This window comes from Phyllostomus discolor, chromosome 7 (assembly GCF_004126475.2).
Source record: "Phyllostomus discolor isolate MPI-MPIP mPhyDis1 chromosome 7, mPhyDis1.pri.v3, whole genome shotgun sequence".
Taxonomy (NCBI): Eukaryota; Metazoa; Chordata; class Mammalia; order Chiroptera; family Phyllostomidae; genus Phyllostomus; species Phyllostomus discolor.
The window spans coordinates 51,637,572-51,659,939 of record NC_040909.2 but is presented as its reverse complement, the minus strand read 5'-3'; the positions used below and the strand labels follow the sequence as shown (position 1 = coordinate 51,659,939).

The 22,368-nt window shown below is 42.1% G+C and overlaps 2 protein-coding genes across 7 annotated transcripts; both read right to left on the bottom strand.

Annotated features, from left to right (window-relative positions):
* Positions 1–1,974: 1,974 nt before the first annotated feature.
* On the bottom strand, positions 1,975–3,217 carry HTD2 (hydroxyacyl-thioester dehydratase type 2). The gene is given in 2 exon segments (XM_028518795.2): positions 1,975–2,964; positions 2,967–3,217. Coding segments are annotated over 2 exon segments (504 nt in total). The 5' UTR covers positions 3,187–3,217; the 3' UTR covers positions 1,975–2,680.
* On the bottom strand, positions 1,975–12,404 carry RPP14 (ribonuclease P/MRP subunit p14). 6 transcript variants are annotated; one of them, XM_036030957.1, is made up of 7 exons: positions 11,959–12,403; positions 11,319–11,326; positions 7,663–7,762; positions 7,476–7,560; positions 4,352–4,428; positions 3,839–3,917; positions 2,240–3,363 (listed from the first exon to the last, which is right to left on the bottom strand). In XM_036030957.1, exons 3-7 carry the CDS (start codon positions 7,737–7,739, stop codon positions 3,307–3,309), a joined length of 375 nt encoding a protein of 124 aa, XP_035886850.1. In that variant the 5' UTR covers positions 7,740–7,762; positions 11,319–11,326; positions 11,959–12,403; the 3' UTR covers positions 2,240–3,306. The 6 variants fall into 6 exon arrangements, with proteins under 6 accessions (XP_028374597.1, XP_035886850.1, XP_035886851.1 ...); XM_028518796.2 differs by lacking the exon at positions 11,319–11,326 and having other exon boundaries at positions 1,975–3,363; positions 7,663–7,760; positions 12,206–12,404; XM_036030958.1 differs by lacking the exon at positions 11,319–11,326 and having other exon boundaries at positions 7,663–7,786; positions 11,953–12,404.
* Positions 12,405–22,368: the final 9,964 nt, after the last annotated feature.

Below are 22,368 nucleotides of genomic sequence, written 5' to 3'. Positions count from 1 at the left end.
GACACCTAGGGAGCATTAAAAAAAATGGAAATTGGCCCTGGCTGGCATAGCTCAGTGGATTGAGCACGGGCTGCGAACCAAAGTGTCGCAGGTTCGATTCCCAGTCAGGGCACATGCCTGGGTTGCAGGCCATGACACCCAGCAACCGCACATTGATGTTTCTCTCTCTCTCTTTCTCCCTCTCTTACCTCTCTAAAAATAAATAAATAAAATCCTTTTAAAAAATGGAAATTATCTTGGGAAGCTATTTGAATTTCACAGTATAAATCAGCTAAAAGCCAGTTCTGACACCCCACCTGACCCTACCATACTTAGCCTACACATTTTTCATCTTTAGAATAACCTGTTCAGTAATTCTGCTCTAAAGACAAATAATCACTGAGTGTCAACTTAGAGAAAGGGTAGGAATAGGTATGGCTGGAAACCATAAAGTAATAATATATAGGAAAATGCTACTATTGTAGCAGGGAATAAGATCTATAACATTTTGAAGACAAAAAAATTCTATAGAATGATGTTTCCAAATACGTAATGCCACATGAGATACTTTTACGAAAGCTGATTGTGCCCTAGTGACGAGAACATTATGAGACACACAGGACGATGGACAAAAAGAAACGCTTTGGAGCCCGGTAGGCCCATCTGAATGGCAGCTCTACTGCATACCAACTGTACAACCTTGGCCAGCCACACGGCATTAGTCTGTTTCCTCACCTATAAAGTGGAGCAACATAAATTAACTTTGCGAAGTTTTTCAAAGAATTAATGTAGAAAATCAGCTCATTAGGTATTGAAAAGATGGTAGCTATTGCTAATGACCATTGCACACTCCATTTATGAATCCATACTTCAAGACTGCTTCTATATCACAGAGAATGCGTTCTGTAGAATTTGAAAATGGCTTCAAGTCTCTATTTTGTGTAAGTTCCCATTTTTTCAGTGTTATATCAAATGTTCAACATGTGTAGTGTTTTACATATTAGCAAACCTTCAGGTGGATCTGAGCCTGTGAATGCTGCCCGTTCTGAAACTTGTGAAAATGGTATCCTTGCTTCTCAAGTACATTTTGGTTACTTTCATCTTGGTCACAGACTCGAGTATGGTACAATATTAAACAGGTTTAAAATACTCACTTTATACACACCACTGCCCTCTAGTGACTAGAATCATTCTTTTAAGTAGTCTATTTAATTGTTCCCTTAATATGAACAAATATAATTAAAAATGTAGTTACTGATCTACCAGCAGGAGGAAAGAACTTTTTATAGGAAATGTGGGTTGATCCAGCTCATTACACTTGGTCGTACCTTCCTGATCAAAGCATCTAGCTGTGGTCAGAGCCACCACCTAAATCCACAGAGCTCAGGTGGACCACATGTATGTTCCACTACAGATTTTTGTCTTAAAAAAAGGGTTAGCTGTGGTGGGGATGACTATTGAATACTAACATATTAGGCACATTTTCTCTGCAATGCCCCTCAGCTCTTAAAAACGGGACCTCGCCCTGGCTGGCATAGCTCAGTGGATTGAGCGCGGGCTGGGAACCAAAGTGTCCCAGGTTTGATTCCCAGCCAGGGCACATTCCTGGGTTGCAGGCCATAACCCCCAGCAACCGCACATTGGTGTTTCTCTCTCTCTCTCTCTCCCTCCCTTCCTTCTCTCTCTAAAAATAAATAAGTAAAATCTTTAAAAAAAGAAAAATAATAATAAAACTTCTCTAAAAAAAGGGACCTCACAGTGTTCCTTATACTTTTTAAATTTTATTTTTATAATAAACATATATTATTACATAAGAGGCAACCCACAATACTCTCAAGGAAGGGAGAAAGTAATCTGGATTACTACAATAGAAACTTTGCACTCAAGATCTATTCCAGGTTTAGAATGCCAAGAGGCTGGTTGACATCCAAAATATTGGGCTGTTTATCTTTGGGCCAGTCAGCTATAATGTCAGGAAAGTCTCTAACCTTCACAGGAGAGCATGAACAACAGTAGTAGCTACTGTCCACAGGCTAGCCTTGTGCTTTGCTCTTTGTGTCTATCATCTTCAACAATCCTGTGTGGTGTTATTACCCCCATTTTACAGATTAGACCAAGAGTTTACAAATCTGCACATAAACCTCTGAGAGCAGGAAAACCATCTGAAAGGCAAGAACTACTTAAAGGTTAAGCAAGATGCCATCTTGGTATAAACAGTAACAAATTACAAAAAACTCTGACCCAGAAACTGCTGAAGAACAGTATTCAAGAATATTTATTGGTAAAAGATAGGTGTTCAAAGACGACCCAACATCTATTGTTACCTTCAATAAAAATACTAGCTAGTTATAAATTCAGTGAGAAATTTATTCTATAGAGATATATTAGGTTTGTGTCATCCAAATGAAAATCTAAAAGTAGATTTGAAATCCTAAAAGTAGAACCTTTAGCTAAATGATAACATTCCCAATATTTTTTCAATTTTACTAACCTAGACATGATAAATACACTTAAGTTTGTGGAAATCAAAAGGCCAAATTACAAAGTGGGCATGTGAACACCTTGCTGCCTGCTCCCCTCCCCTATATGCAATGCTGGATCTGCTGGCCATTCCTTGTCGAAGAACAGCAACCCATCTTCCTCAGAGGCTCTTCAGAAACAGTAACATCGATGCCTGAACTTGCATCTTTAAACACATATTTCAGGATTTGGGAGCTTCTGGAACCATAACTTTAACCCAGCCTTCCATAACAGTCTTTTCACTTTCTTTTACAACACACGACACAGCAATAACAGCCATGAACTGTTTCAGCCTTTTCACTTCTGCTGAAGCTAAAACAACTTCTCCAATGTATAAAGGGGCTGGAAAGTTAATTTCCTGGGAAAGAAACACACAGCCTGGCCCTGGCATTTTAGTACCCAGGAGAGCTGAGATAAGTCCATTAATCAAAACTCCATGTACAATTGTCTTTCCAAACTTGGTGCATTTGCAAAATCTTCACTTAAATGCAAAGGATTGACATCCCCCGTTAATTCTGAGAAGGCAACCACATCCCTCTGTGTGAAGGCCCTGCTGAGTTCAGCCCGGTCTCCAACTCTGATGTGCATATGCTGAGAGTGCTGCCTGCTTCCCACTGGCTGGTTCAGGCAGATTCTTCTCTGAAGCCTAACCCAACAAAGACGATGGATGGAGATCACTGGCAACATCTTCAGCACCCTCAAAATTCCATCAACAGGAGCTCTTGGCCTGCTTCAGTGTTCAAACATTATACTGGCACCAAAAGGTACTTTTGAGAGTAGACGAATGTTTCTGAAATTGAGAACTATTCAATCCAATACTAGTTCCCTACTATTACCAGATAATGCAAGGAGAAAGGGAGAAACCTGTAAGACAAAGAAAAATGTTAACACAGTATCAGGAGAAAATTGCACTGAAACACAGGGTAATGTGTTTCATGCCCTGTTTTAGAAACATGCCCAGTTTTAAAGGATAAGCCAAGCTGATGCAGTAGTATCTTAACGAGCATCCTGAGAGGTAGCCTTACATAAACAAGTGGTCATGATAAGCTCAGAAAGAGCATTCCAATACATAAGACACTAGTCATTATGCAATAAAGGAAAAGTTAAGATTTTTCTACAAGCATTCCAAGTTTTATACCAAAACTACTCCCACATAACCTGAAGGGCTTGTCTAAGGTTGCCAGAAGCAATGAAATTCTGGATTCCTCTCCCTGCCCCCCTTAGCTGGGTGATGTTAACCAAACTATATTTATACAAGCACAAAAATGGAACACACATTAAAAAGCAGTTTGATTAACTACTCAGCCTTGTTTGGAATATGTGAAGGAATAGTCTTTACCTGAATCACTTTGAAAGCACATTTCTTGCCTTTATAGGATCCTAAAAGGGTCAAAGAGCTCCACAATTTGACAAGACCACTGAGGAAAAACCAAGAAAGCATTAAGGAAGACTTGTCCCTGCAACATCTCCCTAGTACTTTTCTTTGCAATGGTCCAGAAAACCTAATTTACATGAGAAAAAAATTTAAGCATAGTGTATCACAGGCAGAGAATTAAATGATTCCCAATTAGGAATATTTCTAATATTTCTGGTTTACAACCATCATTTGGGAAATACTAAAGTTATAAGTAAGTCACTTATAACTTTAGGTTTTGCTCTCTAGGGTTTTGCTCTCTAGGGTCTAAGCTCCTGCTAAATGAATGTTCACATTCTCCCCAGTTTAAACTTCCAAAAGCTGCTCAGAGTTCACAATGACAAAACTCTTCTTAGTCACAGAAGAGAGAATTTTTGCTCTACTTCCCATCTGTCTCTCATCTGTGTTATACTAGAAATGCTTTAGTGTCTGTCATACCTGCTACATATTCTCAGGATGGCTGACAAGGTCTTCTCCTCGTAAGTTATGATATCCAAGGGTAAGGCAGCGTCAACCTAAGTATAGAATAATGGTATTATCACCATCAATCTTGAACTCTAATAACTACTCCTGTTCATTGCTTTTCTCCTCCAAAAGCAGTATTTTATTTAATAGTGCTGGAGTACTGGGCATGCTTATTTATAACTCCCTCCTGCCAGAATGTTCTTCCTGTAACTCTTCATGTTGCTAATGCTTCTTTAAAAAAAAAAAACCAAAAAACATTTTATTTATTTACTTATTTAGAGAGAAACATCAAGTGTTGTTCCACTTATTTATGCATTCACTGGCTGATTCTTGCATGTATCCCAACCAGGGATTGAACCTGTAATTCTGGCACATCAGGATGATGCTCTAACCAAGTGAACGATGTGGCCAGGTCTGCTAATGCCTCTTCACCCTCTAAATCTTCATTTAAATTGTTCCTTCCCAGATCCCCAAGATTAAGCTCAATCACTTGCTATTGTCTCTCACATACAGGACGCACATAATTACTTTTCCATAGTACTCATCATTCTTGCTATTAACTGTTCAACAAGGTTGCCTACTAAACCTAACCAAGACTATTAACTCATGAGACAGAGGCCATGTCTGTTTGCTTAGAGAAAACAGGTTTTATACATGAAACAGAGAGGATGCACATTTTTCTTAAACTTATTTCTAATTATTTATTTTATTGAATTTATTGGGTGACACTGTTAATAAAATTATATAGGTTTCAGGTGTACAATTCTACAATACATTCTCTGAATATTGTGTGTTAACCACCCCAAGCTTTTTCTTAAACTTCTGATTTTTTTCTTTTTAAAGATTTATTTATTTATGTATTTATTTTTAGACAGAAGGTTAAGGGAGGGAGAAAGGAGAGAAACATCAAATGTGTGGTTGCCTCTCATGCACCTCCTACTGGGGACCTATCCCGCAACCCGGGCATGTGCCCTGACTGGGAATGAAAGCAGTGACCCTTTGGTTCACAGGCAGGCACTCAATCCACTGAGCCATAGCAGCCAGGGCATGATTTTCAAAAATTAGAGTCACAGGAGATTACAAAGAAATACACAGGAAGGTCCCTGAACCCTTTACCCAGCTTCCCTCAAAGTTAACATCATGTATAACTATAGTATGATATCAACACCAGGAAACTGAAATTGATAAACCAGAGTTAATTCAGATTATACCATTGCTATGCAATTTTACCACATAGGTGGTTTCATGTAACCACCATAGTCACGATAAAGAACTATACCACCACCAGCTCTCTCCTTCTACCCCTTCACAGCCATACCTACTCCTGACATCTTGACCCCAGGCAACCACTAATCTTTCTCAAGATTATGTAATTATGTTATTTCAAGAAATTATATAAATAAAATCACCCAGTATATTACTGTTTGGGATTGGCTTCTTCACTTAGCATAATTCTCTGGGAATTTAGTCAAGTTGTTGCATTTATCAATAGTGTGCTCATTTTTATTATTGAGTATATTCCATGGTATGAATGTACTATAGTTTATTCACCCACTGAAGGACATCTCACTTATTTCTACTGTTGGACTCTTGCTAATAAAGCTTCTATGAACATGCATATACATATTTTTGTGTGAATGTTAAGTTTTCGTTTCTCAAAGATAAATGCTCAGGTATGCAGTTGCTGGGTTGTATGGTAGGTACATAGTCTGTTTAGGAATCTGCCAAACTGTGTTCCAAAGAGGCTATACTGTTTTACATCGCCAACACCAATGTATGAGTAATTCAGTTTCTCCATATCCTCACCAGCATTTAGTATTATCACAATTTTTTATTTTAGCCATTCTGTTAGGTGTGTAGTGATATCTTACTGTTTTTAATGTGCATTTCCCTAATGGCTAATGATGTTGAACAGATTTTCACTCATGTACATCTTTGCCAACTGTACATCCTTTTGAGTAAAATGTCTTATTCATATCTTTTTTTAAAAGATTTTATTTATTTATTTTTAGAGAGGGAAGGGAGGGAGATAGAGAGAAACATCAATGTGGGGTCACTGGGAGCCGTGGCCTACAACCCAGGTATGTGCCCTGGCTGGGAATCAAACCTGCAACACTTTGGTTTGCAGCCCGCGCTCAATCCACTGAGCTACATCAGCCAGGGCCTTACTCATGTCTCTTAATTGTATCATTTGGTCTTTTCTTAACTGTACAGTTTGAGTTTTGAGATTTCTTTATACATTCTAGATATTAGTCCTTTGTCAGATATGTGGCTTACAAATATCTTCCTTAAGTCTATAATTTGTCTTTTCATCCTCTTAACTGAATCTTTGTGGAATAAAAGTTTTTAATTTTGATGAGATGCTTAGCAGATTTTGATTTAATAGAATATATGAATCAAGAAATACCCCTGGCTGGTGTGGCTCAGTGGATTGAGTGCTGGTCTGAGAACCAAAAGGTCTCCAGTTAGATTCCCAGTCAGGGCACATACCTGGGTTGCAGGCCAGGTCCCCAGTAGGAGACTCACTGATGTTTCTCTTGCCCTTCTCCTTTCTCTAAAAATAAGTAAAAAAATAAATTTTCAAAAAGAAAAAAAAAAAGAAGTATTTCCAGAAAATCACCTTAGTTCTCTCTCAAAACTCTGTTTTCAAGTGAATGCTAGAATAAGACCACTCATAATGCTGGTGTGTGATAAGATAAGAGGCTGCATCAGAATGTAAGTCAACAATATCAGTAAATGTACTGTTTGGTTCAGCTCAGTTTTGTTCATACAGAGACTTTCTCAGTAAAAGAAGTGATGTGCTGATTTACCTTCTGCTGTGAGCCACAGATCTTCAAAATGGGCAAAAAGACAGTCTGCAGGCTATCGGCCTGAACCCCGCTTTGAGTAGCACTGCACTAAAATAAATATTTGTCCAACGAATTCCTTGTTAAAAAGAAAGTGTATTGAACATACCTACCAACATTTTGCCATTTCTGAAAGTCGGCTTCTAAAATTTCAAATGTGGTTTTAAAGTTTTAAAATGTTTAGAAAAGTGTTTTTTCAGTATTTATTACAAAGATCTTAGGAGTGTTCAATCTACTAAGTGATTCTGTACCTCCCCAAACAGGTCCTTCAGGGCTGAAAGAAGGAGCTGCTTGAACTGTGCAGCATTCAATCCAATTGCATGATCTTGAAATTCTCTGTAAAAAACATTAAAAACAAAAATACATTGCATTAAATTTTATGCCATTTAGATTCATAAAAATAATAATAAACAAAAGAAATGAGGAGACTGAACTTACAGGCAGACTTTCATGTAGTGGTGCTCAGAGGGATTTTTGTAAACTACTCTTTCGTATGTGGCAGCTGGGGCTGGCATCTTTTCTGATGCTGATTACACCTACATTAAGAGTCAAGGGGGCTAGAAATTAATTAGCAAGGTACATGCTGTTTTTCACTTTTTAAATGAGAATTTTACCTATGTGATTTTTTAAAGAGCTCCTAAGCACAGTAACATCCAATTTTGGTCAAACTAAAGTTACTCATGCAGACACAAAGGAAGTTTCTATATTTTATATGTCAACCTGCTACATTTTTATTTAAATTCTAATACTATAATCCCACCAAATATTTTCCCTTACCAAGTACCCAGGTCTGTGCTAAATGCTTCATATGCTTTAAGTCATGTCTTCAAAACGATCATATGAGGTAAAAGCTTTTGTTATTCCTGTTTTTGAGAAGAGGATAACGAGGCTTGGCAAAAACAGGTAACAACTACCCAAGGGCATACAGAAATTCCAACCACTTCTGCGTGCCATCAAGATCACTCTGGTATGCCTCTTAATTAAAAAAGGTAAACGCAAAAAGAGTAAAATCTGGATCTGAAGGTCCTCTTCTTGTTTACTGTCAGTCAACACAGAACACGAACAGGAGACTAAGAGGTGGTAGGTAGTTCTGCTGTCCCCACCCATGCTGAATCTGCAAATTTTCTTGGTCTGGGGGCTAGGTCAGCACAGGTCTGGCATCCCTAGGAAAGATGGAGCTTGAACAGCAAGGGGTTTGAGGGGAGAAATTCCTGGAATGGGCACTCAATGACATTTCTCACAGATCTGAAACTCTGAAGAACCCAGAACATGCTGATCTCCCTGGAGAGAACCCCTGTCCATGGCTCCAGTCCCTACCTCACTTTCCCTCTGGACTGATCCTATTCAGCCTTCACATTTTAGCTTATAGTTCACCTCTTCCAGGAGGTTTACCTCTTCAGGGAGGCCTTCTTTGACACCCTATTCTAAGTTAGGTTCCCTTGTTATATAATCTCTTAACACTGTCCATTTGTTTAATATCTGGGTCCCGTACTAAAGGAACCAGGAAATTGAGGCCCAGCCAAGGAAAGGGACTTATCAAAAGCCACAAAGCTGTAGACCAGCATTTGCAAAAACCTCTGTGGATCAGGCCCAGTTCCAACCACTCCATGATGGCCACCGGAGAAAATCAGGCTCAAGGAGCTATACCTACCTATCCAGTGGGCAAACATGAATATTTACTGTGTCTACAACAGAGTAGATATTCAACACTTACTGAATACATGATTGAATGAATGACAGAAGTGTTAGGCCTACATGTTTAAGAGTATCTTTGGTTTCAGGACCACAATAATGGTTACCCAGTGCTTCTTTCCCAGTCACTAGTCTCCCCTAAATAGAAGGACAGGGAGAACAAAACCCTCAATTATTTAACTCACTGCCTGGAGCATGATGGGTATTTTTTAGGTATTACTGACTGCCTTGATGGTATTAGCTGCTTGAGTTAGGGGGAATGAGATTGGGCTTGTGGCTTAGGGTGCCAATAACAGTGAAGACTAATGGAATATTCTAGAATTAGATAATGGTGATAGTTGCACAACGATGTGAGTGTACTTAATGCCAATGAATGGTACATTAAAAATAAAAAAGAGGACTTCCAGCCAAGATGGAGACATAGGTAGATACACTATGCCTCCTCACACAACCAAAAGAAGGACAACAAATTTAAAAACAAAAAATAACTGGAATTGCCACAAAATTGAACTGCCTGAACGTCTGACAACCAAGGAGTTGAAGAAACATTTAGACTGGTAGGAGGGGCAGAGAGAGGCAGCCGAGGCAGAGAGGAGGTACAGCAAGGCAGCAGCGGGAGGACTGGGCAGGAGAGGTGGCGGCTGGCAGACAAGCAGTCCCACCATGTGGATAAACTGGGAGGAACTGGGGAGAGAGACAGACTGCACAACCCAGAGTTATGGCATGGGGAAATAAAGCCTCAAAACTTCTGTTGTAAAAACTTGTGGGGGTTGTGGCAGTTGCAGAAACTCCCAGCCTCACAGGGGAGTTTGCTGGAGAGATCCACGGTCCTGGAATGTACCTAAAACCACCCACCCGGGAATCAACACCAGAAGGGCCCAATTTGCATGTGGGTAGCAGGGGAAGTGAATGAAAGCCAGTCCAGAGCTGAGCAGGCATTTTCTGACCCCTCCCCCACATTCAGCACCACAACGCAGGTATAGAACAGCCAAGTGGGCTGCCCCACCCTGGTGAATACCTAAGGCTCTGCCCCTTACTACATAATAGATGCACTGAGACAAAAAAAAAAAAAAATGTTGCCCCAGTGAAAGAACAGATCAAAGCCCCCAAAATAGAACCACCGGAGGAAGAGATAGTCACCTTATCAGATGCAGAGTTCAAAACACTGGGAATCAGGATGCTCACAGAAATGGTTGAGTATGGTCACAAAACACAGGAAGAAGTGAAGGCTATGCAAAGTGAAATAAAGCAAAATATACAAGGAACCAACAGTGAAGGGAAGGAAACTGGTACTCAAATAAACAATTTGGACCAGAAGTAAGAAACATTCAATGAGAACAGAATGAAGAAACAAGAATTCAAAAAAATGAGGCGAGGCTTAGGAACCTCCAGGGCAACTTTAAACATTCCAACATCTGATTCATGTGCCAGAAGAGGAAGAAGAGGAGCAAGAAATTGAACTTACTTGAAAAAATAATGAAGGGGAACCTCCCCAATCTGGCAAAACAAATAGACTTCCAGGAAGCTCAGAGAGTCCCAAAGAAGTTGGATCTAAGGAAGCACACACCAAGGCACATCATAATTACATTACCCAAGGTTAAAGATAAGGAGAGAATCTTAAAAGCAGCAAGAGAAAAGGAGACAGTTACCTACAAAGGAGTTCCCGTAAGACTATCAGCTGATTTCTCAAAAGAAACCTTTCACACAAGAAGGGGCTGGAAAGAAGTATTCAAAGTGATGAAAAGCAAGGACCTACATCCAAGATTACTCTATACAGCAAAGCTATCATTTAAAATGGAAGGGCAGATAAAGTGCTTCCCACATAAGGTCAGATTAAAGGAGTTCATCATCATGAAGCCCTTATTATATGAAATGTTAAAGGAACTTATCTAAGAAAAAGATCAAAACTATGAACAGTAAAATGACAACAAACTCACAACGATCAACAACTAAACCTAAAAAACAAAAACAGAAATAAACTAAGCAAACAACTAGAACAGGAACAGAATCCCAGAAATGGAGACCATATGGAGGGTTATCAGTGGGAGTGGGAGGGGTGAGAATTGGGGAAAAGGTACAGGGAATAAGAAGCATAAACATTAGATACAAAATAGACGGGGAGATCAAGAATAGTATAGGAAATGGAGAAGCCAAAGAACTTAAATGCACGACCCATGGACATGAACTAAGGTGGGGCAATGCTGTTGGAAGGGTGTGGTGAAGGGTTAAGGGGAATAAAGAGGAGGAAAAAATGGGACAACTGTAATAGCATAATCAATCAGGTATATTTTTAAAAAAAGACTTGAAGAGCAAGTGCTAAACTGTCACCTCCTACACAGGCCTGAGCTTCAGGGTCAAGGACAACACTGCCCTCTACAGGCCGTCCTGATACTAAAAAGGTTGACGCCGGGGCAGCCCAAATTCACCAGGCTCACCACAAAAATGTATGCTCTTCTATAGTCACTGACATAAACATCTTTGAAGTTAGCCTTTTTCATGGATATTCATTTGCTCAAAATCTTGCAATTGTTCCTGATTCACTTCGAGTAAGCTAAAGTCCCTCATGTCCTGCCATTTTCCCCTACTCAATCCCTTCCACCACACAGGTCTCCTACTTCTTCACACACCAGTTTCCCTCCCACCTCTGAGCCTCGCTCCTGGCGTTTCCACATGCTGGGAATACTCTTCCTCCAGGTGGCCACATGGCTCACTCCCTAGCCCCCTTCATGGCTTCGCTCAAATCTCACCCTCGATTTGGCCCAGTGGCTATCAAATACGGCAACTCCCCCCACTCCATGCACCTGCTCTACTCTCTTCTTACCGCACTCCCCCCCCCACCCGGCAGAACTATGTAATTCTTATTATGTGTTCCCTTCTCCATTCCCACAGAATGTACACTTCTCAAGAAACAAGGATCAGTCTTATTCACTATATATATACACACACACATATATAATGTTTGAACTGAACTATTTTTTTAAGCACTAAGGTCATGCGTAACTTTGTCCGACAATTGTCACCTACGAATTTAGCTCCCGCATGACGCATGCGCTCTGCACTCGTGGCCCCACTCAGCCCTCGCAACCGCGACCCTCCGCTTCCGCGACCGCGTCGTACAGAGGCCCAAGCAGCTTCGCGGCTGGGCCAAACCTTCGCTTGCTTCGACCTCGGCCGGGACGGGGAGGTACTCCGGCTCACTCGGCGCCGCAAGCAGCACCCGCCTTGCGCTTGCGACCTGGATTGAGCCCGCACAAGGAAAACTGTCGCTTCGCTGTGGTCTTCCGCCTACCAGCTCTCCGCCGGACTATGCTGACGCCTCCCTGAATCCTGTTCACGGCAAGAATCCGCCAAGGCCTGGAGTTTCCCCTATAGAGGCCTGAGCACGGCCCTAGAAACTCCGGGGATGTGTATTTTTGGCTTCCGCCTGCTCCGCCTCCCGGATGAGCGACAGTTAGTCGCGGATATGACGTCACGCGCCGCGTCGCAGGGCTGGGGCGGGAATTCTGGTGTGGTGTGGAGCTGAGGCCCGCAGACCTCGGTGCAATCTGGTGCCCTATTCGGAGGAAGCAGTGTGTGCAAATACCTGCATGGGGTACGGGAGTCAGGGCATGTTTATTAGGTCTTCACAGCCATTCATTTATTCATGCATGCATTCAGTCAGCAAGTTTATGTCTAGCATCTTTTCTGCTGAGTACATCTTAATGTCAAGTCCTCTGGACAGGAGGACTCGCTCTAGGTGCCTCTGTGGCTCTCAACACAGTAGATATTCAATTTGGGTTGACATAAAAAGACCCAGATGGTTCCATTTCCAAATGTAAGCCAAGTTTTGTCTATGCATTTATTTATTAGATACTGTTATGTGCTAGGTACGGGCAACTCATTGAAACCCAAGAAGATGCAGCTTCTGTTCTCATGAAACACAGTACTTGTATTTAAAAGTAACAGCTAAGACGCCTTGGCTGGTGCGGCTCAGTGGATTGAGTACCGACCTGCAAACCAATAGGCTGCAGGTTCGATTCCTAGTCAGGGTACATGCCTGGGTTGTGGGGCCAGGTCCCCAGTTGGGAGCATGTGAGAGGCAACTAATGGCTGTATCTTTGCCACATGGGTGTTTCTCTCCCTCTTTCTCCCTCCCTTTCCTTCTCTCTAAAATAAGTAAATAAAAAAATAAAAGTAACAGCTAATATTTATCAAGTGTGGGTTGAGTCAATTAAGGCACGACGCAAAAAACTTTACATGTGTTATCTCATGGAACTCCGACACAATCCTAAGGTAGTTATGATCATCCCCATTTTACAGAGGTTGAAACTGAGGCCCAAAAAGCTAAGTTACTTGCCCAGAAATTACATAGTTATAAGTGGTGGAGTGGGCCATCTGACTAGATGCTGCCCTCCACACTATCTTATTACCACCAATTCTGTGGTATTGCTAGGCAGGATAGATAGCAAACCAAGGCAGAGAGAGGGAGGGAGACATGTCCCATTTATTAATTCAGCAGTCCTGAGTCTGGTGAGTGAAGATTGCCAAGGTGTTCAAAAATCACAAGAAAAACCATGATAGCATAGGGGTGAGGTGGGGCAGTGAAATTCTGTATGTATCATTTCCACTATCTGGGAAAGAAAGCCTTTGAAGCTGTATATCAATCCCAAGATCTAGAGAGGGGAGGTGGAGGGTGAACCTAGAAGCTGGCTACAAGCATAAAACCCCTAAAAATCCCAGTAGTCGGAGCACTCAGATTAGCTGGGTACCCACTTGCAGCTTCATCCTGAAGTGTATTTCATAAACAAATTTACTATCTGATTTCCACTATACGTGTTGTCTCTCTTGCCTGAATTCTCTTGCAAGCAACACAAGAGCCAAGGAGAGGGAGCCCCCTAACTCGAGTCTCCCTGGTAACAGTATGACAGTGTACATAGGAAGAGGCTGGGGCTGCCAAATCTTGAGTGTAAGCCCCATGAGGATGGAGCCTTTTCTGTGTTGGCTTACCACTGCATTCCCGTGCTTGGCACCCAACACATATTTACTGAAAGCAGTAGTTCATAAACAGTTCATAAATGGTTGTACTAATTTTGCCTGGGTTGGGGACAAAGGGTTGCCTTGCACAGCTGAGCCTGAGCCTGCTGTCACCTTCTGTCTATTTCTTTTCTCAAAATCCCACTGTCTGCTGTTTACGGAAGCTTCAGTCCTTGGCTGTGGCCATGTCCTCCAGTCCTACAGCTTCGGCTTCCCTTCCCTCATCCCTCAGAGGAAACAGGACTTGTTCCAGATCTAAGGAGAGGTAGAGGAAATTGGCAAAGACCCAGAGACGCATTTTCTTTCTCAAAAGAAAGGCAGCTTCCTTTTGGCAGCTTCTTGGGATTTAGAAGCTGCCAAAATTTGCTCCAGGTCCATCCTTTGCCACTTACTCAGCTTCTTCATCTGTCACACAGAGAATAGTAGCATCTCCCTCAGAGTGAGGAAAAAGCAGCAAAGTACCTGGCACCCAGGAAACACTCTGGAATGGGAGAGAGTTCCCTAAACCAGCTGCCTGGCAAATGCAAATGGATTTTACTAAAGCTGAGGAGAATTCATAACTTTGAGGGGGAAAAAAGGCAAGACAGAGGCCCAAGGAGAACGGCAGTCCCTTAACATCCACAGCCACAATTCTCCATGGAAATCATATTCCTTTATGTCAGTGGATTGTGAAAACAGGACAAAGGAAATGAAAATGATCAGAAGTTAAAACTTCTGTAGCTGTTGTTCCCATTTAGGGAGACCCACCAAATGCTAGATAGTTTACTCATGTTATTTTCCTATTGGGTTGGCCAAAAAGATCATTTATTTTTCCTGTAAGATGGCTCTAGTACTGCATAGTTTTCTTTAACTTCATTCAAAATGATTTTGTGAGATTGTATTATGACAGCCGTCATATCAGTATGCATTTAAAAAAAACTTACCAAAATTGGTGAATTTTTGTGTAGCCATTTTTATATTGAAGATGGAAGAAAATACACATTTTCAGCATATAATACTTTATTATTTCAAGAAAAATAAAACACCACTGAAATGCAAAAAAAGATTCGTGCAGTGTATGGAGCAGGTGCTGTGACTGATCCCAAGTGCCAAAAGTGATTTTCAAAGTTTTGTGCTGGAGATTTCTCAATGGACGATTATGTTCCATGGTCAGGTAAACTAGTTGAAATTGAGAGCGATCAAATCAAGACATTGAGAACAATCAATGCTATACCACATGGGAGATAGCCAATGTAGTCAAAATATCCAAATCAATAAAATTTTGATGAAAATGAAAAATATGTCTTTTATTTTATGGAAAAAACTAAACAGACATTTTGGCCAACACACTATCTACCCTGCAATGTCACTATTGTCTTCCACAGATAGGGAAAAAGTAGCTCGATGAGGATGTCATTTGTTGAAGGTGGTGAGAGGCACCAGAGCCTAAAATGGGGCATTCCATCCCTCCCATGTGAATGAGAGGCTGGGACCTCCTGTTTAATGAGACACTAAGTTGCTTTTCAGAGACAATAGACCAAGACCCTAAGCCATGCAGATGGGGCATGCACAGAAGACAGGAATTTGACTTCCCTCTATACCTGGAATCAAAGAATCCCCCCACCCCTACTGATGTGCACAGAACCAAAAGACCTGGACATAACCAGAATTTACACTGGAACCCTTTCAGAAGCCAAGGGTCCATTGTCCAGCAAAATCCAGTGTTCATGTTCCTTTACAATAAATGGCCAAGTTCCAAGTTTCTTCAGTTAAAACTTGCCCCACCAGTGCTTCAGCATACCTATTCCCCCCAACCCCTTAAAAACCTTAACTTAACCCAGTGAGCAAGATGGATCTGAGGCACTATTAGGTCCCCCTCTTCTCGGTTGGTATCTTCTTGATCAACAAGACTTTCCTTACTCCAAACCCTGACATTTTGAGTTTTGGCCTTTCAAAGCATGAGGCAAAGAATTTTGATCTGGTAACACTTCGAGACAATCTTGAACATTGTTACCAAACAGGAAGCTTTGAAAAACAGGCAGTGCTTTGGAGTTCCTAGAAGCCAAGCCTGAGACAGGGTTCTTTGTGGATGTTATTTTTGGCAGTTAGGGGTGGACAGGGACAGAAAGCTCTCAAGTGAAACACATAAGGGAGAAGGGAAGCAGTATGGGGCAGAGGAAGAAGCTAAGCAAGATGTGGGTTCAGCTGAAGTCTAGCTTAGCCTGACCCCATGGGAGCCCTGGAGCATAAGTGATAGGAGAAAGCTTTCAGCCTCCAAGGTTAAGGGGCCAAGTCTTCATACTCACCTAGTCAGTCATTGACTGCCAGCTGTAGGGCTGCCAGATTTAGCAAGAAAAAATAAACACAGGTTGCCCAATTACATTTGAGTTTCAGATAAGCAATGAATAGGATATCCTTATACTAAAAAAGCATTTGTTTCCCTGAAATTAAATTTAGCTGAGCATCTGGTATTTTGTCTGGTAACCCTAGAAGGTAAGAGGAAGAGAATGAGGCATAACATCTCAGGCATCTCCAGTCATCTAAGGGTGGTTCTCTGGGGACAGGGGGCATCTCTGAGCTTTCTGCAGCCAACACTCAGCAGGTCGGGGGGAGTGGGTGGGTACAGCAGCCAATAAAGGGGGCCTAGGAAGAACAGCAGCTCCCACTGTGGACAGGGACTCTGAGGGCAGCTCACCAGCTAATGGTAAACAAACAAACAAACAAACAAACAAAACAACTAGAAGTTAAGTTCAAACCATGCCCCTCAGTCAAGAGAGCAGCAGGACACCGTGGCCCCTGGCCAACTCCATGAGGGACACTTTCACTCCTGCAGAGTCATTCCCCACCAGCTCGTGCTGGAGCTGGAGCCAGGGTATTTACCTTCCCAGCATTTCTGAAATGTATTGAAATGACGGAGGAGCCTTTCCTTAGAAACCTCTCTCTTAAAAAGGCCCCAGAACAGAGAATTTGGTGAGGGGATAACCACTGTAGGCAGCCTGTTTCTGGAGGGCCCAAGATCTTTTCTTAAAATTCAGAGATCCTTGCCTAGGGAATTGGTGGTCCACACTCCAACATCCCCACTTTCTTTGGAGGACTCTGCATCCCCATTACAGGAATCTGGGGAATCTGTGGGTTTTGGCCTATAAGAGCTTCCAAGTATAGGGGTAGGGAAAAGGGTAAGCAAGAAGTGGACTGGGAAACAGTAAGACCCAGTATGATCCAATTTATGTTAAAAAACAACCCCCCAAACCAACCATTTATTAGTGTGCATGTGTGTATGTGTTTGCTAGAAGGTGTCCCCATGGACCACTGGGGGAAGGGTGGGGTTGTTTGGAGTGGAGAGGAGATGCTCACATTTTTCAGCATTCATTTTAATTTATTTTAAAGTGGCAGGGTCTCATTTTTATCATGGTTAAATAAAAAGCAGGACTTGTCCCTTATGGTCACAAGAGGGAGCTGTTTACCATACCCATCTGCACACCTCTCCTACATTGGGAGACCACACTCTACCTCAGGATGCCCCCTCAGTGGATGAGAAGGGGAAAGTAATCTCACAGAGTGATCTGATCACAAATTTCTAACTGGGTGGGTCATGCTGGGGAGTCATGCCCCAAGCCTATCACTTCTTTGGTGAAAGGGTATGCATCTAGGTTAACACATCTTTGAAATTCCAGAAGTAATACTCCTCAAAGACATAACCACCCTCAAGCGAGCACATAATCTTATTAACTGTCCTGTAATTGGATCCCCCCGACGCTTGCTTTCTCCCAGCTTCATGTTATTTTCTTATGTTCCCTCCTTAATTCCAAATGCATAAAATAAACTGCAAACTGCCATTCTGGGGAGCATTTGACATCTTGCTTCCCAGCAATTGTCATCAGGTTTAGCTCAGATAAACTTATAAAAATTCTCTACAGATTTGGGTGCTTCTTACATCAGCACCTCCAAGGCAGAAGAGAGGGAGCAGGGAGAACAAGCTTCCCTTCCTTTATTTGCACACCTGAAATCCAAGAAAAATCTGGGAACCAAATTTTTCTTCATTTGGTGCCAGTGCTTAATCTGCACTGAGGAAAAGCTTTTCATAGCTTTTGTCCCATTTACTGCAGATGTTCACACAGTTCACAGAGGAAATATGAATACTGTTTTAAAAAAAAGAAAGAAATAACAGGACAAAATGGAGTCACTTTTGCTAAGCCAGGTCCCCAAACCAAAACTCAATAAATAACCAAATTGCAGTTTCAGCTTCTCTCCCAGGAGTGGGATTTTAAACAAATCAGTCTATAATTTCCTGATCAATACTATTGAAGTAATCTGCTTGATAACCTTCCCCCCAACCCTGCACATTTCCCTAAGGAAAGGTATCCTTGATTGAAATAATCCACTCTTTTACCTTCTTAGCCCCACCCTCTTTCTGCCCATAAAAACTTTCCATTCTGTACAACTCAGAATGTCACAGCACCTTTCTAGTTCCTAGATTGGGTGCTGCCCAGTTCACAAGTTGCTTAATAAAGCCGATTAGATCCTCACATTTACTCAGTTGAATTTTTGTTCTTTAACAATACATTTGATCATGTAAGGTGGTCCCAGACCCTACTGGCAGTCTTATGTTAATATAGGATGTACATACCATAATGCCTTTCTCAAGTCAGAAAATTTCTGAACTGGGAGTCACATCTGGCTCTGTGAGATATGGTAAGAGGTTGTAGACCTGTACTCCCATTAGCAGTTGTCCTTCTGCCAGTTACCCACCCCCACAGCCAGCTTTGACCTTGGGCATTGGGATTGTCACCTTAGTACCACTTCCTGCCCCCAAGAACCCTTCCTTCTCCTGTCTCCTTCAGAGCTTGGCAAACTCTTAGATGTGCCTTAAAGTTCCTAGTCATTGCTTTGTGGGTTTAGGGACCAAAGATCCAGAAACTAATGAAGGAAAGATTCCTCTAGGGGCCAAGGGACAGGGTCTGTCCTGTTGCTGAAAGGAGCCACCGATGTCATCTCCCTCCATGGTCACGTAAGATCCTCACCCCGTCACAGGCACAGGCAACCCCAGGCCTACATCTGGTCATTTCCAGCCCAGAGAGCAGCATCCCTAGGCCCCACGGCACTGGGGGTACCTGGACAGCAGCCCCAGTAGTCGCTCCCCTTGGCTCTGACCATGGCCAGCAGTTTGAAGACATCTCCACAGCCCCACACACGATCACTCCCACTCCTCCTAAATGCTTCTACTCTTTTCCTCCTTTCAGGGAATGGAGGGGTCATGTGAACATCAACCAACTTGCGGGGAAGTGGGAGGGGGAGAGAGAAGTGGATGGTGAGAAAAACCAGGCTGTAGGGTTAAAGGAGTGATGTTGGAAAATTTCAAAGATAAAAGATCAGAAGAGTCAGACTTCCCACTGTTAGGGGACAGTGTGTCTGTGTGTGCATGTGTGCATCAATGACAGAGACAGACAAATACGAGTGATGAAGCAGAGAGGGGGGAAAGGTGGGAGAGAGGCGAGAGACAGAGACACATGGAGACAGACTAAGAGTTAAAAAGAAATGCACCCAAACCTGGCCAGACAGTATTTCAGCAAACATTTCTGAAACAGACCCAGTGAATTGCTACTTTTAATAAAAAAAAACTTTTCTAACTAGTATAGAAAATCCCCCAAAGCATTGTACCTGTGGATGTTAAAATCTGCATCCATCATATTCTTTGTTTTTTATTTTATATTTTTAAATATATTTTATTGATTATGCTATTACAGTTGTCTCAATTCCACCCCTTTTGTCCCCCTCCACCTCACCGTTCCACCCCTCATTTCTTCTGGCAATCCCCCCCTTAGTTCATGTCCATGGGTCATGCATGTAAGTTCTTTGGCTTCTCCATTTCCTATACTGTTCTTAACATTCCCTTGTCTATTCTGTACCTACCAATTTGTGCTTCTAAATCCCTGCACTTTTTCCCTCATTCTCCCTCTTCCCCCTCCCAACTGATAACCCTCCAAATGATCTCCATATCTATGATTCTGTTTCTGTTCTGTTTGTTTGCTCTGTTTTTTATTTTTTAATTTTTTAAAAAAGATTTTATTTATTTTTTAGAGAGGGGAAGGGAGGGAGAAAGGAGAGAAACATCAATGCGTGGTTGCCTCTTGTGCGCTCCCCTACTGGGGACCTGGTCTGAAACCCAGGCATGTGCCCTAGACTGGGAATCGAACCAGCAGCCCTTTGACTTGCAGGCTGGTGCTCAACCACTGAGCCACACCAGCCAGGGCGCTTAGGGTTTTTTTAGATTCAGTTGTTGATAGTTGTGAATTTATTGCCATTTTAATGTTGATAGTTTTGATTTCCTTCTTTTTCTTAAGCCCCTTTAACATTTTACATAACAATAGCTTGGTGATGATGAACTCCTTTAACTTGATCTTATCTGGGAAGCACTTTATCTGCTTTTTAATTTTCAATTATAATTTTGCTGGATAGAGTAATTTAGGTTGTAGGTCCTTGCTTTTCATCACTTTGAATACTTCTTGCCAGTCCCTTCTAGCCTACAAAGTTTCTTTTGAGAAATCAGCTGACAGTCTTATGGGAAATCCTTTGTAGGTAACTAAATGTTTTTCTGTTGCTTTTCTCTTCCTGTTTTTAATGTTCACTCTTAACCTTTAACCTTTGGCATTTTAATTATGATCTGTCTTGGTGCAGTCCTATTTGTGTCCATCTTGTTTGGGAATCTCCAATCTTTCTAGATTTGAATGTCTATTTCCTTCACCAGATTAGGGAAGTTTTCTTCCACTACTATTTCAAATAAGTTTTCATTTTCTTGCTCTTTCTCCTCTCCTTCTGCCACCTGTATGATTTGGATGTTTGTACATTTGAAGTTGTCCCAGAGGCTTCTTAGCCTAGTCTTGCTTTTTGGATTCTTTCTTTTTCTTGCTGTTCTGATTGAATGTTTTCACTTCCTTATGCTCTAAATCGTTGATTTGATTCTCAGCTACATTGACTCCACTGTTGACCCCCTGTACATTTTTCTTTATTTCACTTAATGTAATCTTCATTTGTGCCTGGGTCCTTTTTATACTGGAGTACCCAGTGAGTTCCTTGAACATCCTGATAACCAGTGTTTTGAACTCTGTATCTGATAGATTGCTTATCTCCATTTTGTTTAGTTCTTTTTTTTTTTTTTTTTTTTGGAGTTTTGTTCTGTTCTTTCATTTGGGCCATATTTCTTTGTCTCCTTTTTTTGGCAGCCTCCCTGTGTTTGTTTCTATGTACCAGGTACAGCTGCTTTGACTCCCTGTCATAGTAGCATGGCCTATTGAAGAAAAGTACATGGGTAACTTGGATGGGGAGGAGCCTTAGGTAGTCACCAGGGTGGGACAACCTGTGTGGACCAGGTTGATGGAGTTTTCAATATGGTCACCACTCTGTGGCTCTGTATGGGGAGGGCTCAGGAAGGGGACAATGCCACTGCCTGGCCTTGGGAGTTTTGTCTGGGAGGAAGCCGAACCCCAGAACTCACTCTGACGCCAGACCCTTTAGTTTCTCCTTACATGCCACTGTGCCCTTCTAGCTGCTGCCCTGGTGCTACAGCCCAGAGAAAGTGAGTCTGTGTAAGTCTGTTGTGAACTCCTTAAGAGGAGGCTCCCAAGAATCCCATAGTTTCTTCTGCTGCCCTGACCCTAGTTGGTTTTTATAGCCAGAAGTTATGGGGACTTATCTTCCTGGCACTAGAACCCTAGTCTGGGAGTTGTGGTGTGGGGCTGAGACCCTTTGCTCCCAAGGTATCCCTCCTGCTTTTTATCTACCACATGTGGGTGTGGGACTGCTGGTTCTGTGTCTCCATGTCTCTGCCCCTCCTACCTGTCTAGATGAATATTTCCTCTTTAATTCCTTAGTTGTTGGACTTTCTACAGCTTGATTTTCTGACGATTCTGGGTGACAGTTGTTTTGCAGTTTAGTTGTAATTTTTGCTGTAATTGTGGGAGGAGGTGAGCCGTGTTTACCTATGCCTCCATTTTGACTAGAAGTGCACCTATCATTTTAGAGTGATGTTAATTAACTAACCAACCTGCGACTGTCCTGAGATCAATACCCAGGCCTTAGCAAGTACATGAGGGAGCCTAAATTCAGCATTTATGTTTAATTAAAATCTAAAGTTTGTTTGAAGGCAGTGGGAAAGCCCCTGGTTGGTAAGAAGTGCAGTGCCTTGACCTCCCACTTCAAAGGCGCCTGCATTGGTCCCAGGCAGCTATGAGCAGGGCCGCATCTCCTGACTGCTTTTTAATTCTGACATCCAGGGCAACCAGAACTGCAGAGACTTCTCTCCAGAAAACCAGACAAACATTGATTATCATTTCCAGAGAATGGGGGAAGGATGAGGGTCCTGGCTAGTGAATGAGCCCTTCCAGGGAGGGCATGACACCCATCCTGGTTGTTATAGAGGCTGGACTGAGGAGGGCAGGCTGTTCCTTGTAGCACCCTTAGAAA

Excerpts from the sequence above, each read along its gene's own strand:
- RPP14 (XM_028518796.2), bottom strand. The coding sequence starts at position 7,739 with ATGCCAGCCCCAGCTGCCACATACGAAAGAGTAGTTTACAAAAATCCC. Across the intron at positions 7,561-7,662 it reads CACTACATGAAAGTCTGCCT|AGAATTTCAAGATCATGCAA; the intron begins GTAAGTTCAGTC and ends TGTTTTTTACAG. Across the intron at positions 4,429-7,475 it reads TGAAGGACCTGTTTGGGGAG|GTTGACGCTGCCTTACCCTT; the intron begins GTACAGAATCAC and ends TTCTATACTTAG.